The sequence below is a fragment of the Puntigrus tetrazona genome, chromosome 4 (assembly GCF_018831695.1).
Source record: "Puntigrus tetrazona isolate hp1 chromosome 4, ASM1883169v1, whole genome shotgun sequence".
NCBI lineage: Eukaryota > Metazoa > Chordata > Actinopteri > Cypriniformes > Cyprinidae > Puntigrus > Puntigrus tetrazona.
Window position 1 is genome coordinate 10,066,235 of NC_056702.1, and position 22,374 is coordinate 10,088,608.

The 22,374-nt window shown below is 40.3% G+C and overlaps 2 protein-coding genes across 2 annotated transcripts in view; one reads left to right on the forward strand and one right to left on the reverse strand.

The window, feature by feature from the left end:
• snd1 (staphylococcal nuclease and tudor domain containing 1) overlaps positions 1-22,374 on the reverse strand; it is a 141,254-nt gene that overhangs the window by 49,789 nt on the left and 69,091 nt on the right. The gene's annotated exons all lie outside the window — the stretch shown is intronic.
• Positions 17,366-22,103, forward strand: lrrc4.1 (leucine rich repeat containing 4.1). The gene is made up of 2 exons (XM_043238017.1): positions 17,366-18,153; positions 18,306-22,103. Exon 2 carries the CDS (start codon positions 18,937-18,939, stop codon positions 21,517-21,519), a length of 2,583 nt encoding a protein of 860 aa, XP_043093952.1. The 5' UTR covers positions 17,366-18,153; positions 18,306-18,936; the 3' UTR covers positions 21,520-22,103.

A 22,374-nucleotide genomic window follows, 5' to 3' on the forward strand; every position in this document is an offset into this window, starting at 1 on the left:
ACTGAGGGCGTCTCTCTCGCTCTGTAACTCAAAGCACAACATGTTGGCGAAGTACAGGAAGGATATCCTTAAATAACCGTGCTACTGTAGTCCGTAAAGTCCTTTTAAAAAACGAATGACATGTAGGATTTGCCACAAATTTTTGACGTTCATTTTCACATGTAAGCATTATACATTCATTATTTATCTGAATTTAAAAAATAACTCACTAAAAAATAGCACTGCTATGAAGATGCTTTAATATTTTAGATGAGGGAAGGCAATTGACCAAAAAAAAGAAAGGTAGAAATATTAGTAAAGTATTCTTGGTATAAGTTTAAAGATGCAATGAATACATTTTTTAGAGTTGTACAACTATTATTATTTTTCTCTTTTTATGATGTATATGAAATTATAAGATGAGAAATCCAGTGTTGATATTAAAAAAAAATTAAAAACTACATGCAAACAAACTAAAATATTTAAAGATATTTTGTGCCATCCATACAGGGCAACAGACAAGCTCACATTCAACTAAATGTTTCATAAACACTTCATTTATTGGCAAACACAGTTTACTGGCTTGGCTTGTGTGCAATCTTGTGTTTTGTGGGTAGCAGAACATGGTTTTATTTATGTGAGTGTGCGTGATGGTCGATGAAGGTGAACTTTCCCAGGTGTGCAGTTGCTTGGATCACACATCACAAACTTGTGGGGTGAGAATGTGTGTATCTGTGCGTTTGTATCGATTAAGCTTCAGGACACATGCATCAGTGTCACAGTCATGCTGTCTGAACACAATCTTTCAAACATGGGACCCATTATGAGCTCGGAAAACACATGCCAGTTGGCCCATCACACACACACACAAACCTTCATCAAACCTTTTCCCTATTGCCACTTTCAACACATGCAAGAAACTGTCCACCACCATTAAAACAGCCATTTATTTCAACCATCTATTTCAACTCAAAAAGCAAAATTAAAATTCATGATCGCTCTTGCCATCCTTTCATCAAAATCGGCTAAATTATGGATCATTTAAAAGGGTCAAAGTAGATATCTTACACCCTGTGAAAGCAGCTGCAATCAGGACGGACATTTTCGACAGTCGAGCCGAGAATCAATAAGATTTAGTTCAGAGAGAGACAAACGTGAGTAAAATATATTAATAGATCTGAACACTAATGGATGATTCTTAGGCATTTTTTCTTTCTTTTTAAAAATTATGACTTTAATCTAGTTGTTCATTGCATTACATCGCTAAACAAACTCTGACAGAAATGTCAGTTAATATAAAAAAATAATTTTGCACACTATGCAAAAACTAAATGTTTGTTACTGTTTCTGATGTTTAATGTCATTAATAAACATTTCGATTTTTTTTTTTTTTTTTTTTTTTTTTTTTTTTTTTTTTAAATCGACTGCCGTCAGGTGTGTAGAGGATTAATTGTTCATTTATTTCTTTTTTAAAATACAAATTCCTTTGTCTTGCTGTGTGTTACGGATCCTCTATTCAACCTGAAAGAACATTTTTACATAAATGAGTAGTGTTAAAGCGGTTGCATGATTATTACTTGCTATTTAGTCTGTTAATGGGACACTAAAATGGATTTTAACAGTAGCAATGATATTATATAAGCATGAAAGTTTCAAAACCGTTCATCTGTGACCTTCATATTGCAAAAAAGAAAAAAAAAAAAAAAAAAAAAAAAAGTCAAAATCTAGGGCATAAAAGTGCCTGTAGTTGCAGAAACAGCCGAATGCAGAGCACAACACTAGTGACCAGTGTGTTTGCAGTGACAGCTTTCCCGTTCAGAGGAGAAATTGCCTCATCGTGATGGGATCTTCTGAAGCTCCAGCTGCGTGTTATGTTAATGCTGTTATTATGTTTGTTGACGGCTCTGCTGTGAGGGTCCACTGTGTGAGGACTGACATTATAAAAGACAGATCTGTGCGTGCTTGGGTGAGTGACTTATAATTACAGATCACAAACACAGTAAAAAGCAAATGTAGATGTTTCGATGCAGCTTTAACGCGATGCTTTTTACCAGCCACTGCCGCGACAACTGCACCTCACACGAGAGACAATGAAAGTATTTGTCAAATACGCAATACTAAGTGAGGTGCGCTGCAGTTCAGAGGTGGCACTTAACCTTGTGTAACCATAGCAACCACGTCAAATTATGGCACCATGTGGTGCCATCTGTGAGGTAAATGCATAACAGGAAGGACAGTCAGCCAGAACAGGAAGCAGATACACCAGATGGCCCCCATGGTACAGTTTGTAATATAAAGTGCTTTAGATGCTCCGAAATACTTTGTCTGATAGCACCTGGATCTGCATATTTACTAATTAGCAAAATAAGAACGTAACAGACTTTGTTTTTGTTTTTTTTAAATAAAACTAATTATAGAGCAACGCAAACCTAAACCAAATGACCAATTAATCTCTAGCCCTACCACAAATCTTAAAAATAACCTATATTTTAACAAACATATATTCTAAATTAATAATAAAAGTAACTGTTATGGTTAAGGAACACTGCACATTTTCAAAATGCATATTAATGCAAATGTCTCAATAATACATTACAACATTTTAATGTTTATAATCCCCAATGAGTTTTTCAGTACATTTAACCAATTTATTGGAAGAATTTTATTACCAATCATTCCCACTTATTTGTCCAGATTAACTGACGAGGTTTGAATAAAAGTCTTCTGAATTACTTTTGTTCCATATGATTTGTTTTTGTTCTGTAATGTTTACTGAAACACATACCGTAAAAAAAGGCACACACACACACACACACACACAGATATTGGTTAACTAAGACTAAAACCTCTGGTACAACAGTGAAAGCCCCAGAGGTTTCAGGGTGAATCCATAAAATGGATCAGCCCCTACCAAATAAATGATGGATCGAAACACTAATGGTAGAGGATCTATTTGGGATTCAAAATATACAGTTAATGGGCCTTTTAATCAAAAGAAAGCACTCTCATAAACAGTGGTCAGAGTAAAACTACAACGGCAAAGATTAAACAAGAAGAACATTCTTCTTTAAACATGGCTTAAATCAATGGCTCAATCTAAGGCCAACGTTTGAGAGTCCATTGATTGAAAGCAAAAGAAGAGAGAGCGATGTGAAACCTCTCTGGAAAAAAAAAAGCAGAATTAATACATCAGTAAGAGCGCCCTATAGGCACTTCCGCCCATCAGACTGGCAGAAAGCTGGCAGAAAACATTTGATTATTGCTATAGGTTCAAACTCTCAGTCACGTAACTTTTAGAGGGCTGAAGTTCAAGAGGTAGTGTTGAAATGCATTGTGTGTGTGTGTGAGTGGATGTGTGAGTGTCTACCATTCTCGGGTTTAGTGCTGACCCAAAAGGTCCAGCGCTGCACTAAATAAAAGCAGGAGTGTTTTAGCAGGACAGTCAATGAAGTGAGACAGCTGCAAGAATACAACTCGCATGCAGAGGAAGAAATCAAGGGAGTTAATAAAAGGGTCAAGGGTCAGTTTAAACTGAGTGAATGAAAGTGTTTGTGTAAACTGGGTAAAATAAACTGCACTCAATTTCATAATGAGAATCATAATTTGTATGACATTAAGAAATCTGCCTTTAAATTACTGAAGTTACAGTACTGACGCTGTATCAGTGGAAAAAAAGAAAAGTTTTTTGTTTTTCATATTTATGTAATCAATGACACTGGTTGTTAACTAAAAACAAATTGTTAATTGGAATAAAGCTAAAAGTAAATAGGTATCAGTTTAAAGAAAAAAAACCCCCAACAAAATAGAAAACAAAAAGTAGTAAGTGTTGAAAAGCTAAAAAAAAATAAATTAAAAAAAGCTTTAAAAAATAAACATCTCTGAAAAAAACCATGTTTTTTAACAACAAAAAAATAAAAAAAATAAAAAACAAAAATAAACATGAGGTACACTATGTTTACTTAAGCAAACAAAGTCAAGAAACAAAATCAGGAAGTCAATAAAAGTAATGAAATATTCCACATCACTAAGTCAGGCCTAAATGACCTGGAAGATGAGATGAAAGTAGGAGGTGAGGCATGAGTGGCTGTTTTTTTTTCGTTTGGCATGCAATTTACTGCAGGGAAAAAAGCAGAACGAAGCAAAAAGCTTCATTATCTGTATTACTTAATGCTTTTTAACACAAAACATCCTCCTGAGGGGTGAAAACAAGTAGCGAATCACTCGCAACACTGGTGAAAGATATGGAAATCGCACCGGTTTTGAGTGCAGATGTTGGCGGTGGTGTTAAAGTATCTCCCAAATGGTGTCCATTTAAAAGTCTGTCGGTGCGGCTGCATTTTGAACAGTTTGCATTAAGCAGCTTTAATACTACTCACACACACACAAATCCTCTACCACACACACATGCAAACACTTAGCGAATAAAGCAAGTCTGAAATTGTGTGAGTGGCGGTACTTGTTCTCAAAAGAGCATTTATATGCCTGCATGTGCACACAAATCCCACCAGTGTGTGTTTGCACGTGTGCATTTAAAGGCATATGAAGCCTTGATTCTAATGCCTCCCGTGGCCTCTGTGGGAACAGGTCAATATTTAGTCGATGGGACTCGTGGAGCTGTGGTGGTCCCCTCTAAATGACCTACATGGCTTTATGGAGCAATCAATCCTGAAAGGAACCCTACGACAAGTTTTGCCATGCGGTTTCAACACAAAGATAACTGCTAGAACATCTGAAGCTCCTTCAGAACCGGGTGCGGTTCCTCTGGGGGTCGAAATTGGCTTTAGACTACAGCGTCTATTCAAGTTCTCTTCAAGAAATTCAGAAGAGCTCTCGAGATGAGCCTGAAATCCCTAATGTCCAGCCGAGAGACGCATGAGGTCACACATCATAATAAAAGTGTTTCCTTCATATCCTCTCTTAAGCTGGTCAATCTCCACACGGCACATAACAAAGATCGGCAGGGGAGGGTGGAGAAATCAATACCCCTGATCTCTCTTCACAGGGGTACGTGCGTTGCTCTCTTCACGTCAGGAGCTCGGTAACAAATCACATTGGCTGGCGAGAAGTCACGTGACTTGTGTGAATGATATTCGCATCTATGGCTACGGCTCAAGCTGAGGTGATAAAAGCGAAACACTGACCCGTGGTGTGAAAGATAACTTTAACTGGGGGCAGGGGATAAATATTTAAATGAATTTTCGTCTGACCACTTCAGGATAATGAATGAGAACATGGGAAGTCTCAGAGAGCGAATGGAGATATCTGATTGGATGAAGGGATGCCAACGGAAGCCGGAACGATTGAGTGAGCTTCTGAATGGACTTTAACAGCCTGGCTGTTAAAATCAATGGTGGCAATAACTGCAATCCATCTTTTTCACGGCTGCCCTTGTGCCCTGATCAATGTGTATTGAGCAACATCTGTAATATTGCTAATATCAGACATTATTTCCATTCCAGAGATGATGGATCAGGAATATGTAGACGTGTATTCACTGAGGTTTTCAACCACACTCTTAGAAATAAAGGTGCTTTACGATATCATAGAACAACCATTTTAGTCTAAACTGTTCCATAAAGAACCTTTAACACCTGAAGAACTTTTCTGTTTTTACAAAATTATAAACTGGCAAGAAACAGATGGTCTTTAAGGAATCTTAAAAGGAAACTGAACAGTTCTTTTGTGGATCTAAAAAAAAAAAAAAACAAAACAAATAATTTAAGAGACTATATAAGAGTTTTTTTTAATTCAATTATATATTTTAATTATATGTTTCTATTTTATTTTGTATACTTTCAGCAAGGACACATGTAAAAAAAAAAAAAAAAAAAAAAAAAAAAATTGGAGCACCAAATCAGCATATTTGAATTACATTACACTGAAGGCTAAAATCATATTTGCAGAATAAATTACATTAAGATTACAGAATTCTAATGCAATATTGTTTTTACTTTATTTTTGACCTAACAAAAGTCATGATTGTAAGACGCCAATTTCAAAAATACTGAAAATCTTAAACTACCCTTAAAACTACTGAATGTTAGAATAGGTGATAAAAAAAGGAGATTCTGCTGTCACGTTGTGTCTATATATGATCATTTATGAGGCAGGCTAGCAGAATAACAGTTTTGGGGAGTCATCCAAAATCTGTCATGCAACACTGAACGCATTTAGGGAGGGAAATGATTTGAAACCGCATTAAGACACAATATTCCCAAAAGTAACGCATTCGCGTCACGTCAACACGCGCATCCATCAGAGAGACACGCATGCACAGATAGATCATGATGAAAGACATTTAAAGCCCATTCCTGAGTCAAGGTAGTCCAGTTACGTAAAAAAGACAGACAATGGCAGCTCTCGTGGCCTTCAGGTTCTCAGAAAGAGCGATGAGTGGCATGTTGTAAAAGTCAGAAGACATACAAAGTTTTACCCTTTATTTCCCATGTAGCTGTGCATTAGAAAGTCGAGAAGTGCTATGAGGTGGATTGTTTGCAAGCATGCCTATTCGCGGTGGTAATGCAGGCTATAAAATCAGCAAAAACAAACACTAAAAAGGAACGAAGTGTAAAAACAAAAAGAATGTATCCTTAACGTCAGGCTGACATTTCTCATTGAGCACAGCTGTTATTTGGCTTTTCCCGAGTGTGTCAGAGGGAGGGGTGACGGGAAGCGGCAGGCAATCATGGGAAGCGCATCACCATTTATCTAGAGCCCCCTTTCCCACCAACACTCAGAATTATGTGCCAACCAGTGTCACTCAAAAGGCCATTTCTGGCCGTCCTGTTCTGACAGCCGAAAGAGAATGGGACAGAACAACAGAAAAACAAGAAATAGGTGGAGGAGGGCTGGGGTTGAGAATCGCATGTCATTTTTCAGTGTCTTTCGTTAAGTTGGAATCGAACCCCTGAGGCATGGCGTGATTCGCTGAAAAGATCTGCCACAGTGACAAACACGACACAGAATAATGTATAATCTCAAAAGAGTTCACTAAATTTAAAATGAAATAAAATGCGAAAAAAGTCAGAAGGTTTGTGCACGTTCAAACATTAAATATGAATGATGGACGTTTGAGTCGGTTTCGTGTTACTGCTATTTCACATCCATTTTCTACGAAAGTGACACAGAGGACACAAATAAAATTTAAAAAAAGAGGAAGAAAAAAATGAAGCTACATGAAACCATCTTCCCAAGAGTAAAGGGTCTGACACTGAAGCCCATATATCTTGTACAAAGCAATTGACCAAATTAATGAGCTGGAATATGCCAGTGAATTTCCATTTGTCTCGGAATGGCCTTTGGCCCTGTGATATATTCAGGGAATTTGCTCCCCATTTTTACAACAACTCATTTTTTGCATTTTTTCAAGAACAAGTATAGTGTCAAAATGAGAAGATGGCGTAAGAACCACAGCATTTGAGAAAAGAAAATCTCGTAATAAATGAGTTTTACATTCAAAGTAACAATCTAAAAAACCCAGCACAGGCTGGTCGTTACTATTCAATCGGTATTGACTTCTAAAGGACAAAAAGCTCTTGAGAGATGTTGTGTAACATTTCAAATGTCAGTCTATTCAATTCAAAGGTTCTACAGAGCTCTGAATGGTGTCTGGAGTTAAGAGATGGTGAAAGACAACCAACAGTTTCGCAGTCTCATCTTGTGTATAAGGGTACAAATGCAATTGCAGTGTGGCCGTCTCTTAGCCTGGGTGATGTTTATGTTCACCTGATGTCTTTGTTTGAATCAGAAATAGGGAAATGCCACATCATCTTTAGGATCAAAACAATGTAAGTTACACTAAACATGGCAATTGTACACCAGAGACCTTACTTAATACTGAGGGGACATTAGAATACAGTTAGAAATGCTAAATAAAATAAATGACATTGACAAGTTGTCCTTGCGACTTTGTGGCAATTGTCAAAGTAGAAAGAAAAAAAAAAAAAAGAACGGCAGAGTCTTGAAACTCTGCTTGATACGGTCTATCCGATTGACTTCATGTCAAACCCAAGGCTGTGCACCCAAACAGCTTCATAATGAGAAAGAGGTAACAGAAAGAGCGATGAAGGAGAAACGGTTGACTTTTTTTTCCTCTTAAATCCCCTCTCTTTTTGGCCCCCTTAGGACTGTGGGACGCACAGATGCTGCTAATCAGCCAGAAAGAGGCAGTCTGCCTGAACATAGACACATTCTGACTCTAAAATCAGGGAAAGAGAAGCAGATAAAGTCAAAGAAGGGCAGGAGAGAGGAGAGAGGCAGAGATCCAATACAGAGATAGTGCCTAAAGGAGCTGAAGGAACGGAAGAGTCGTTTACACAGCCATACGTTCCCTTATCCAGTAGAAAACAGGGCTTAACTGTGATCGAGTCAGAATTACACTTCTAAGAAACGTGCATGGGCCGCACGGGAAGGGAAAGTGCGAATCAGATTGAAGATGAGAGGGAAAACGAGTGGGCAGGGGTCGAGTGAGGAGTCTGCTGCAAACTTAGGTCTGAGCAGACATCTGAAGCACGAGATGTGCTGGTGAAAAATCAGCCATGAAGTGAAGGCCCCGTCAGCATTTATGCCAGCAGCTTTGAGAGTTGTGTGCTTATTGGTAAGCAGAAGAAGCGCTGAGTGGTTGCTGTTATGTAACATTGCGCCAACGTTATTAAGGTTTATGCAATCACGGGTCACTGATGTGTGCTGAAGACGTGAACAACCTTTTGTTGTTCACTTCATACACACAGCTGCTTTCCTGACCAACCACAAAGCATAACACACATACACACACACATATATATATATAGAGAGAGAGATAGATAGAGAGACAGAGAGATAGATAGCTAAGTTAATAACTATGTGAATTGTACGGTAGCAGGGTTTTCATTAAATAAATAATTGGGAATCATGTAAATCTAAAAAACAGTGCACTTAATTTAGTACCATATGCACTTTCGTTTCCTTATTTAAACACCTGACAAAAAAACGTCAAATTTCAGACAACTTGATCCAGATATTTTAATCTAATACTCCAATTCGTTTGAAGAACCAAATTAACCAGCGAGCAGTTATCAGGATTAGAAGATCTGGCATCTTTCAAATCATCTCCGATCAAGCAAGGTATGAAGGACGGACCCCTGTTATGACTTAAATTACTGTCATATCTACAGTTGTTTAGAGTGTTTCCATGGGTGTTATTTGAATAGAAACGCACACAAATGGGAATTTCACTAGACTGTGAAAGATGTATGCAGATTTCACAATGGTTCAATGGTTGAATCAGTGGTTCAGTTGTTTGTGAGAATTTGCTGCGTTCTCCAACAGACAGCTGCTTAGTTAGAAAGTTACTTTGCGAGCAGTGCTTCATACATCATTAGGGAACTAAAAACAAAGACTTTTTTGGTTTGCGCCACTTTGTTAATATGACTGCAACTTAACATGACAAGGTGTATTTGTATATTTGAAGGAACATTTTAAGCATCACATATAACAAACTCCATTTACAGTATAAAAAAGCTGGAAGAAACAGATATAACAACATCCAGATTTAAAAAAAAACAGGACTGGTATGATTTTAGTGTGACTAAAGCGCTTGCATTTTTAAAAAGCTAATTAATATTTCAGTCCAACTGAAGTCAAACTTGTACATAAATTAATTTCATGTTTTTTTTATTGTTCATGATGAAAGTATTTTTCAATGTTCATTTATAAAAAGACATCCAACGTCAGCAAGCCGCCCTTGAATTTCTTTTAAAGAATGAACTTCCAAGTATGTAGAACAAGATCACGCACTTGCAATGCATTGATCCAGCATTTACCTCTGGGTATGTGGTCCTTGCAAAAATATATAAATGTAAAATTCGAAACTCTTCAATTAACAAAAGACGAGTCTACATGATCTCAAACTACTAGATAGCATCTGAAGATGCTTTTAGACATGCAAGAAACCGATAATTACATGTCTTCCTGGTTTCTGACAACTACATAAAGACATATTATTCAAAACTTACAATAAAAGAAGGCTGCCTGATGACTATCATAACCATTTAGCTCTCAGACAGGCTTGACAGGTAAAACGTGGGTGTTGTTTTTCTTATTTTTTCCAGTTTGTCTAAGGCTATTTTTTTCATCTAAAATATGAGATGTGGCTAACTTACAAATGGCTTACAGCTCATAGTATTTTCACAAAAATAGGTGCAAACGTTACCTGTACTCGCAGCATATTGAAAAACTGTTAAATCGATACCTCATAATTGCTCACTGTGGAATTATCTGCATCTTTGTACCTGCCGCTGGTAAGATACTGAGGAAATATGCTCTACTTTCATGCTATTCCCTCTCAGATCCAAAAAGGGTCTTATATAAACCTTTCAGCTGGGGGGCATGGAGCTACGCTTGTGCAATGTACGAAAGAGAATAAGTGTGTGTGTGTGCAAGTGAGAGAGATACAAAGTGACGTAGACCCTGTCGTCAGCAGCTCTGGGGATGAGTGGAGTTTACTCTTTTACTCCCTCACTTACACCCCCCCTTCATTGCTTCCCACATTTTAGTGTTCTCTTTTCCTGTCTGATGTTCCGTCTGTTTTTTAGAGGATGGTTGAAGAAGAGAGTGAACACACAGTGCCTGAAGACAAGGCTTTCACCAGAGAGAAAGATACAAGTTGGGCTGACCTGCATACGGCACTGCGAAATTTATCTGGGGAAAACGGAGATAGAGAAAATGCAAGACAAGCAGGAAGAGGTGTGCTAAAGCTAAATAAAAATGTAATAATAATAATAGTAACAATAGAAGTTATTACTTTTTACCCTTGTGCTTGTTCTATATTTAAAAAGAATTATATATATTAAAAAAATATCAATATTCTATGATTAAGGGGACTTTCTAAATATAGTTATCACATCTTAACTCACTTTATTTTACAGAAAATTGAGACTAGAGATGACATTAAACTCTGCAGGTATTTCCTGTGGTAGGAATCTCTTTAGACAAACGATGTTGTGTGAGTGTGAGCTCATACACGCTACATAATATTTAAAACTGTGTTACTCTGTCAAGATGAGTGAAGCCTATGTTCCTATATGATCTAGAAAAAAAAACTCAGGGCTGGTGCATGAAGGACACTGATCTGAATATATATATATATATATATATATATATATATATATATATATATATATATATATATATATTTTATTTAATTTTATTTAATTGACAGACTGATCACACCTAAGATAAAATTCATCTAATCAGAAATGTTTAGAGAAACACAAAAATGACAAATTCTGTAGCATTCCGTTTTTTGAATTGGACAATCCACAAAAAGGATTTGGGGATGACACTATACAATCATGCTTGGCCTTTCCCCCGTCATATTTGTAAAGTCAAAACTCCATCTGTAGTCACAGACAACTCCGATAAGATTTTTTTTCTCCACGTTATTAATTTCGAAAAATTAATTCTCTCCCACTGGTTAGCAAAGATCAACCCACGCATGGATTTTCAAAAAAATTTTAAATTAAAACGAGTACACAGGCATGTATTTATGAAAAAGGGATTTTGAGAATAAGGTCTCTAAACAAATCTGCTTGCATTAGCAGTGCTTCAAATGAAAAACAGAAGGGGCATCAGTCGTATTTAACCCCCCACTATTTTTTTCCCTTCGCACCATGTCGTCAATCGCTCACTCTCTGCGTCCTCATTGTTGGAAGGTTTTGAGAACACGGCTCAACTCTAGCCAGAGCGAAGAGTGGCCGCTGTTTTATTGAGCTGGGCTTTGAATGTGTTCCCTGCATACAGCAGGCAGTCACCTCAGGGAAATCCCATACTGCACGGCAACACAAAACACATTTAAGAAAGGTCACAACCCACAGTTTAAGGGGATTTATTCTAGAGCGTTCCATCATATTCCCCAGGACCCCTTTAGCCTTCCTCACAATCCACCGGCCCCCCACTTTAGCAGTGGTGTGTTCTAAACTGCATTCATAGACATGAGCTACAACGAACATTACCATATTTCTACAGTGGTACGCACAAAATTAGACACCCTTGAGTGACAGAAAAAGTGGCACTCCGGGGGAAAAAAAAAAAAAGTACACTTTACATTCTAGGCAGACAGACATCAGAAATTCAAATACTTGTATGAGGGGCGCCAGTAAGTGTGAAGGAAACTTTGTCTGCAGGATATAAGCACAAAGCTAGCATGACAGAGTGAGTCTTTCTATAGAGTATCCATATTTCCCAACTCACCTTGATTTGCCATTTCTGAGCGGATATAATTTTCTATGCATTAGATTACCAGACTCTTATTACCTCTGCCTGTAGGCCTGTGCACCTTTCTCTCTCCCCTTCGCGTCTAGAAAAGGCTGTGGGCATATTGTTCGTTTAAATCTAACAGACCTCAATCTTCCTGTAACTCTACAGCTTAATGGTGCCATTGGAATATATTAGGCTCCATTATGTACCCCAATATAAAGTCCCCGTGAAATATTACACCAAAATCTCGTTCCTCAGAGCCTCTGAGTTTTTAGCAGCAGTCATGGGTGATATCTGATGCCTCCAAGATGGCCTTTAGGTGACCTCGTATGAGCAATTTTAGGAATATGAGGAACGAGAGTGAAATATAAGCATAATCTGTAGGTATTATGCATAAGGTGAGGATAATATTGGACATTTGGCATAAAAGGTAAGATCAGCACACAGGGATTTGATCAGATGCCAGTGACTTAAAGGCAATTAAATGCAAAAGCAATAAACTTCTATAACCAATAAATCTGCAAATTTGTCTTATGCCCAATTAAGTCAGGAATGTCTGCAACTCGATTCGGTTTTCCTTGCAAACATTTGGTTTCCTGGCTGAATGTTTTTTGTATTGAACAGTGTTGTGAATTCTGCTCATTTAAACTTGTCACCAAGGTAACGCTATCTAGCTGGCTAGCACAGATGAGGTTGTTAGAATGGGTTTAAAAATTATGAAATTTCATGCATAACCAGTAAAGGCATTGCACTGCTTACCACTTTTTTTTGTAGCAGATTAAAAAACACTAAGTAAATATTTAGTGCAATTAAAGAATAACTGATTAACAAATGTAACAATATATAAATATAAATTAATAAAACAAACATAAGTGAACATATGCAAACATGTATAAAATACAATAATTTTAGACATCTTTTCTGGTAAGCCAGGAGGGGGGGAAATATCAAAGTAATTTTGCAGCAAAATTGGTGTTTCTAGAGCTGAAGTCTGACTGGGTGGGATTTATTTGCACGATGGGATTCAAATTGAGAGGAGATGGATGGGATTGCCTGATTGTGAGATTGCAGGGGCACCAAGAAGCCCTTGCTTCATCCTCTAGCTGTTTAGTCAGAGGTTTAAAGCCCTTCAGTAAAACACAGCCATTTATTCACATAGTCCCACACAGACTCAGAAAGATGCTTTTACAGATGCTGCGTGGCATGACAGTTCAATGGAAATGAGCACTGAGTGTTCTAAGAATGCTAAGCCCTGCCCCGTTCAAGATTTATTTTAAATGATCTTTTAACATATTCCTGAAAAGGCTCAGTTTGAACTTTGTCATACCATTTGTACTATCAAACGATGGTGCAATTCAACATAATTACTTTAATCACACATTTACAGGGCTGTTATGCTTCTGTAGCATATGCTCCCTCTAAGTTGGTTACAACTTCAAAAATGAAAAGCACAGCCACCTAAGTGTGCCCACACACCACAGTTTGCTACTGCAAACCCATTGAAATGAGTACAGAAGGGAGTAGGGAGAAAAAAAAAAAAAGAAAAAAAAAATTTATTTTTTGTAAAAAATTGAGTGCAATAGGACCCAATGAGCTGGGTCCAATTGCGCTTTCAGAAAATTCAATTTGCTGTATTCCTGCTTAATTTCCAGTCCAGGCTTCAAAGCACATTTCCCATCCATCAATCGTTCAGTGTAGTGTGCAAGTGCCCTTAAATGTTCTTTATCTACGCCACATTGTTTTTTTGGGGGTGGGGGTTGAGGGAAAACAGTTTGGCACTCAATAATGACATCGTTTTACCCTTGAGTGAATGCTCCATTTCTGTGTGTACATTATGTTAAAAAGGGCCATTTAATATGCAGTTAAATAAGGACTCAGGGTTCTCATCCTACTCTGCTAATGAATACTCTATATCAGGCCTCAAGAACCACCAGAGAACAAAAAAATTGAACTCGGCTCCATATATCTCATTAAAAGAAGTGAGTCAGTCATTTTGACATGTGGCACCTTCCACATACCCAGAGAAGTGCGTCAGCTGTCAGTAAAGATAAGTATGGAGCTAAACAAGACGCTATTCTGAAACTCAAACAATGAAAGTGATCGCTCACAGTGCGTGCTGGAACAACGTTGTTATTAGTGACAGATGAAATTTCCCAAGAAAATTGCTAGGGGAAAAGTGATGAATATTCATTACAAACAGGATGCCTGGCCAATGCGTGCTTGCTGCTTTTAAGACATCGCTGCTGCTGGATTAGGTCAGTGAGCAGAACTTGAGAAGAGGATCAAAGATTCATAAAACAATAAAAACAAAATAACCCCCAAAAAACATATACATATATATAACATATATAAAAATTAAATTGACAAATTTACGCGCAAAATGCAAAATGGTTTGTTTTTCACACAGAAGATATGTAGCGCACAATATGGATCATACCGATCATTTTTTGTGGAGCTATTGCCTCTGTTTTTGAAGTTTGAATGCTTCAGTCAACCTTGCGATTTCACAATCAGCACAGTCCTTTAAATTTATCCTTTTGTACTCTTCGAAATAAAGTCGCATAGGTTTGGAACAACAAAAGGGTGAGTAAATGACTAGGCTTTCGCTTTTTTGCAAACTATCCCTTTAAAATAACTGCGTAAGCTTTTAATCTGGGCTGGAACATTCTAATAGACAGAGAGAGGTTTAATGAAGGTCATTAGTTTGCAAACAATAGCCATTACAAGAGTGCTGGAGCAGGAGGCAGAAGGGATGACACTCTCTCCATCCCTTCGGAGTGGATTGTCTTGAGCTCAGCCAATCCATCACAGGGAAAAACAACCAAGACAAATATCATTAACCATCCACTGGCCCTCAAATATTATATTACAGACAGTTAAAATAGAGTGGGGGGATTGTGGAAAGGAAATAGAGGCTTGGAGCAGAAAACTGATATGAAAGAACAGATATGAAATGATGATGAGAGAGGATAAAACGTAGGGATAGATGAGATAACACAGTGAAATGATACATAAACCTCTAAATTGTGTTGCATATGTTTTCTAACAGCTGTTCACAGCTGGACAATATGATGTGAATGATATCAGACAGAGAGCTCAGGTTACTGTGGTGGCTGTAATCTCTTTTAGAATTAATTCCTTGAAATTGAAATGGAATTGAAAGTAAGTGCCTGGTCATCCATCCTCACTCAAGGTCAAAAATGTTAACAGAAATAACAGCGTTTCCACCAGCTTGAGTTAGAGCATGAGAGAAATAATGAAAATATCTACCCATCTATCCATCCATCCATCCAATTAGGTGCAATATTACTGGGTGCTTAAACTGCATATATATATTATGTTACATTCAAGTGTGTCTCTAGGGCACTGCTTGATTTATGGAAATCAACCAATGAAATCAGGTCATACTTTTCTGTGCAGCTTTTTTATTTTTAAATCATGGGTTAAATGTAGCGGAAAGCCACATTATTAATAAATGATATGTAAAAAGTTTGCCACCTTTTCCCAACTTCTGTACATGTGCTCTAAAAGACTACTGTACAGTAAGCGCAAATATTGCTGGGATGGTATTGGTCCTCTCCAGTGAATTGGACGAGGGAAGCAGGCTGACCTACATGCAGCAGACCCTATATCCCAGATAGACTGGCAAACCCTGAGGCGGCCATCCTGCCCTTGCTTGCCCACTTACTGACAAGACCCAACCCGCCAAACTGGGTCGCTGGTGCCGATACAGAGCAGACCTCTCCCTGCGTCCTTCAGCCTGAGGCGGGTTGAGCTGGCAAGCTGGGCCCTCTCCGCCAGCATAATATCATTCCAGAAGGCCTGGGGTTTGAAGGGGTGGGGGTTGGGTGTCCCCACTACAAGCATGGTGTTCTGGGTCAGCGTCACAGCGAGAGAGTGGAATGGCCCAAATGATGGTGGAGGCCTGCCAATGGCCACCCGCAGTCAAACATTCCGAGGTTTGTAGTCCATGGACAAAAAAAAAAATATATATATATATATAAATAAAAATATATTACACACTCGAGCACACATAGGTCATAATTCTCTGGAGGGTTAGCCCATGGGTCACATGTATATATGCATTTAAATAATGTCTCCAGACACTTGACGCTTTATGCAACCGGGTCACAAATCCCTAAATGTGTCCTACTTCGCTACCACAAGCTATGGGTGTCATTCACAAAGACATTCACAATCACACTCACACTGTCACACATACACAGTGGCGTGTCAAAATGCCAGCCATCGGTTGCCCAGGGTGCTGTGCTGTTTAGCACTGCTGTTCAATTCTATGACATCTGCTATTACAAGCGTGAGATGCAAGCACCTCTTTAAAGTACCTTTCGCCTGCTGGCTAACACTGGGCGAAAGCCAACATGCCCAAGGTTTGAGAGAGTGATTACAGTGCCATGCTTTAAAAGAGCACTGCTTAGCAACTCTGTTTGTAGAGGAAATGGTTTAAAATGGTGAGCCCTATTCTCTTCGAGCAGGGACCATCTTAGCTCCCACTGCATGACAGGGGAGATATTTTAATCTTGGAAGGAAGGATAAAAGACAGAGAGAGAGAGAAAGTGAGAAAGTGTCCTCACACCACAGGCCCAGCTTTGCACAGTACAGAGACTCCCTCTACCGCATCCAGAGGAGGCTTAATCTATCTGAAGAGAGCAATAGCCTTTGGCAGCACACACGCTGAGCTGTCCAGTACCCCTCCCATGATTCCCCGTGGACTAAGCACTCCGGTCAAACAGTATCGGCACGCACTCAGTTCAGTCAACACTGAAGTCTGACTGACCAAGTGTTGGGTCAGACCACACAAATCACTCCACCTCATCAAATTAACTTAAGGGGAGGGGGGTCCCAGCTGGGAATGTGGAGGACAAAGTAAAATTATTCATCAATCGGACGGTGCTTATCTGAGAAACAGAATCAACCAGGGTACAGACTGCAGACAACTCTAAACAGATCTACAAAATACCAGAACCTTGAAGAGAGAGAGGGGAAAAGACGGAGAGAGGAGGGTGAGCGAAAGAAAAAGTGTGAGAGAGCACAAGTGTGTGTGTGTGTGAGAGAGAGCGAGAGAGAGCGAGAGAGAGAGAGAGAGGAGGGGGCGGACACGGATGAGCTAACGTACTAAAACCAATGCATCAAACCAATGCACTGCTTGGAGTGTGATGCGTCAGCAGTACATTCACGTTTTCATTGAAGGACAAAAAGAAGAGCAGGCATGTAAGCCTGCGTCCCGTGTGCCTGCTACTGCACCACAGAACACAGCAAAAAAACATCGTGAACAGAGGCGGGAAGGTGGACTAACCCGGGGCCAGAGAACTTAAAAATAAAAAAGGACAGAAAGGAAGGAGCGAGGGAAGATGTTGCCATGGGGAGCCACTTTTCCCTAGCCTCAGCGCTCATCCACCGGCTTGAGCTGGACAGCTGTGCCGCTGACAAAGCTGAGAGCTCCAACTCTGCACTGAGCTCAGGGCACTGCAGCGCTATACGGATACTTCTCTGATCGACACAACGTCACAGAGAGGGGGGAGAAACGCTCTCTCTTTTTTCTCTCATTCCAGGGAGAGAGAGAGAGAGCGCGCTCGAAAGCAGGAGAGAGGGAAGGAGAACAAGGCAGAGAGAGAGCGATCTCTCTACAGTGAACGAGCCTTCTTACGGAGCTGCCTCTGCACTGGTACCCCCTTTTACACCTTCCCTGGACTCTCGTCGTCAACTTCTTATAGAAAAATTGCTGGATTATTGAGACACACGTAGAAAGAACCCTGCAACCCTTGCCGCGTGCAAGCGCGAGTGCACAGAGATGGAACGCGGAGCTACTTAAGAAAAGAAATGCGCTAATGACCGCAGTGTCACAGTCTTTTCAGCTGGACAAGGTGCTGTCAAATCGAGCGGACAAAACGTACTGAAAGGGAAGGAGACGGACAAAGTAAAGTGAGTGGAAACACCGAAGGGGCACTTTTATTATTCTTTAAACAAAAGCATAGAAGAACATTTTGAAAAGACTGGATTTCTCATTCTTATTCCTCTCTCTTTCCCCCCTCTAACTACCCCTCCCTTTTTTTCCTCCCCCTACTGTGGTTTAGCATGTGTGAGCGGTCCTCTATGGAGACACGGGCATTTAGTAGCAGCATCAAGCGGAGGTATCCAAGGACAAGCATCTGTGGATAGTGTGAGAGCGAGCGCTTCTATAGGAGCCAAACAGGATTGGTACTTTTGCCTAAAGCTCTGAGGCCCTGCAGAGCTGCTACACGTCTCCTCGGATGCTCCTCTGTGGATTTATTAGGGGCCATTTTGGCATTCATCTCGTTTTCTGACAAATGAAAAAAAGAGGAGTTGCTTACCCTGGGAATATAGGAATTTGAGGGAAAAAAAAAAATCTATTTTGTGATTGCAAAAATTGGACGTGTAAAACCTTTGAGGTAGGTGTTGAGCCTTTCCAACCCTTTTTTATACATAAAATATATTCCCTCGTTTGATTTGATTCATTATTCCTTGGCTTTTCACTTCTCCCTTTTTATTCAAGTACTTGTCACTAAACGTTTAGCCTCCAGTTCAGTAAATGGAAAAACAATCTAGAGTGTTGTTTAACCCAGGGTAGGGCTTCATTAGTCAGAGGTGAACCCCTCCTCCCACCCCCCACCCCGCTTACTACCCCCTCTCCCCAACCACCATCATCACCCCACAACCCCCCCCCCAGACGATGCTGAATTATGAATGTGCCACATCATGAGTCTCCTGGGGCGGGTAGCTGTGCGTCGAGCCAGGAAAGCCGCCCTGCTCTGTGTCCTGTTCCTCATGGTTCAAGTGTGCGTGGAGGTGGCGGCCGCGGCAGGGCCCCAGGGCTGCCCGACTGATTGCTCCTGCAACAACCAGCTCAGCAAGGTGGTGTGCACCAGGCGTGGGCTCACTCGCGTGCCACCAGGTATACCCAGCAACACCCGGCACCTAAACCTGATGGAGAACACCATTGAGGCTGTGCAGGCCGACTCGTTCCGCAACCTCCATCACCTGGAGGTACTGCAGCTGGGCCGCAATGCCATTAGACAGATTGAAGTAGGTGCCTTCAGTGGACTGACCAATCTCAATACACTGGAGCTGTTTGATAACCGCTTGACAGTGGTGCCAAGTGGGGCATTTGAATATCTGTCCAAGCTGCGAGAGTTGTGGCTGAGAAATAACCCCATTGAAAGCATCCCTTCGTATGCATTTAACCGAGTGCCATCCCTAATGAGATTGGATCTGGGTGAACTGAGGAAACTGGAGTACATCTCAGATGGGGCCTTTGAAGGTCTAGTCAACCTCAAGTACCTCAACCTGGGGATGTGCAACATTCGAGGGGAGATGCCGAACCTGACACCTCTGATTGGGCTGGAGGAGCTGGAAATCTCAGAGAACCTCTTTCCTGAGATTAAACCAGGTTCATTCAGAGGACTATCTTCACTCAAAAAATTATGGATCATGAACTCTCAAATAGGGCTAATTGAGCGAAATGCATTTGATGACCTGGCTTCTTTAGTGGAGCTGAATTTGGCTCACAACAATCTAAGCTCACTGCCCCATGCCCTCTTTACACCACTGAAATTTCTGGTGGAACTTCACCTCCACCACAACCCCTGGAACTGCGGCTGTGACTCACTCTGGCTAGCACGCTGGCTACGCGAGTACATACCCACCAACTCGACATGCTGTGGGCGCTGTCACTCCCCTGCACACATGAGAGGCCGTCAGTTGGTTGAGCTGGACCGGGGTGACACCGGGGCAATGCAATGCTCCGCCCCTTTTATCGCAGATGCCCCAAGAGACCTGAATATTTCTGCTGAACGTGTGGCAGAACTGCGATGTCGTACAGCAGCCATGTCTGCGGTGCGATGGCTCTTACCGAACGGGACGGTTCTAACGCACGCATCAAGCCACCCACGGATAACAGTGCTGAATGATGGGACTTTGAACTTTTCAAACGTGCTAGCAGGTGACACGGGCATGTATACCTGCATGGTGTCCAACGCGGCTGGAAATTCCAACGCTTCTGCCTATCTAAATGTAAGTGCAGCTGAGCTCAACACATCCAACCTCAGTTACTTCACCACAGTCACAGTGGAGGTGCTGAGCCCCAGATCTGAAATGCCCAAGCCCAAAACCACCACGACTACAGCAGGTGCCAGCACCACTACCACGGCCTCGCCATCAGTCTTTCAGCCAGTTTTCATCTCTACGCCGACAGTACTGCTTCAGAGCACTGATACTCCACCAAGTCGCCCATCTGTTGTACCTGGCTCAAAAGCAACGACGGGAAAGCCGCCCAACCCAGCCAGTACTAGTCTGGATGAGGTGATGAAGACAACAAAGATCATTATTGGTTGTTTTGTGGCAGTAACCTTGCTAGCAGCAATCATGCTAATTGTATTTTATAAACTACGGAAGCGGCATCAGCAGAGGAGCACAGTGGCTGCAGCCAGAACTGTGGAGATTATTCCGGTAGAGGAAGAACTGCCACCACCGGCATCTGCTGCCAATATAGCAGGGGAGGGGGCACTGACTCTACCAGAGATAAGGGATCATAACAGTATTTACAAACTGGAATACAACACCCACAAATCTGACTACGGCTACAAACCAAAACTAGAATACAGTACCCATAAATCCAAGGACGATTTTGGCATCCACAAACCTAAATCAGACTACAACACCTACAAACCTAAAACAGACTACATGTACCAACCTACTTTGGAATACAGCTCTCACAAACTGATGGACTACTCACACAAGTCTTTGCCGGATTACCACATACACAAAAAAGCTGAGCAGAGCCCCTACAAACATGGATATAGTACTCACAAACCTGACTACAAATCTCATACTCCTAAACCAGACTTTAGCCCATTCAAACCAGAGTACGGTGTTCCAAAATCCAAAACGGACTATAGTATGCCCAAGCTCAAATCCGATTACAGCCCCTTCAAGACAGACGGCAGCCTTTTCAAACCTGACTACAGTGCTTTTAAGGCAGAGTACAGCCCCCTCAAAGCAGAATATGTCAGTTGTGACTTCAGCCCTCACAAGTCCAAAATGGATTACAGTCCTCACAAGGTGGACTACAGCCCGCATAAGATCAACTACAGCACCATGAAGCCCAAATACAACACTTACAAGCCACCGGGTCATGGTGCCAAATGGACAGAAAGCAACAGCATTGGAAATTCTTTGCCTCGAACCTTGCCCAGTGCTATCACAGCTACTCCTGAGGCCCTTGTTATAAAAACTCACACCAAGGAGAAAGTACAAGAGACGCAGATATAGTCTGGCCCACAACAAATCAGAACCTCAGTCAAAACGACCCTCTCTCCCCCTGTAGGCCCACCCTCACCTGAGCATAAAAACATGCAATAGAATGCACAAAAGAAGAGAAAAAAAGACAGGAACTACTTTTTTTGTACAGTGTGCAATTCTTAAAAGACTGATTCTTGTTGTACATGCTTATAAATAAATATATATGGAAAAACAAACTACCATGGGCTGGTAATAGAAAATCAGATTATATAAAAAAAAAATAAATTGAAACTATTTTTTAACTTATAACTCCTATTTAAAAGATGAGTTGTTTTAAGATGCTGTACTGAATTTAAAATATGAGGGTAGTCTTGTTTAAAAGGGCATTCTGTGTGATTTCTAAACAACGCTACAGAGAATGCAGTGAAAAATACAAAAAAAAAAAAAAAAAAAAAAAAAAAAAACACATTTATACTGAAATCCTTCTTTTAAAAAACAGAACAGTAAAAGGTCAGTGTTGATCTTTGCAGGTTTATCTTGTAAAAGCACCATGAATTTGTACTGTGCCAAATGTTACAAATGCAATAAAAGGATTTTTGAAAGAAAAGAAAAAAGAAGAACCATTTAGATTTTTTTTCCTCTCTTGATGTACTGTTGCGATCAGCCAAATGCTTTAGACACTGCAGTAGGGCTCACTGCAGTTCTGCTTTAACCCTCGGAGTGCTGGGTGCCGCTTAAGTCTAAAAGGCTGTGCAGAGGCTGCTTTTCTCCTGTTTTCTTTTTACTTTGTATGCATTTCAGTACTGCAGTGGCTTATCTGAGCTCATATATAATTTATTGATGAATTGTTAATTTATGTCACAAGAGGTGGCTGGTTAAAAAAAA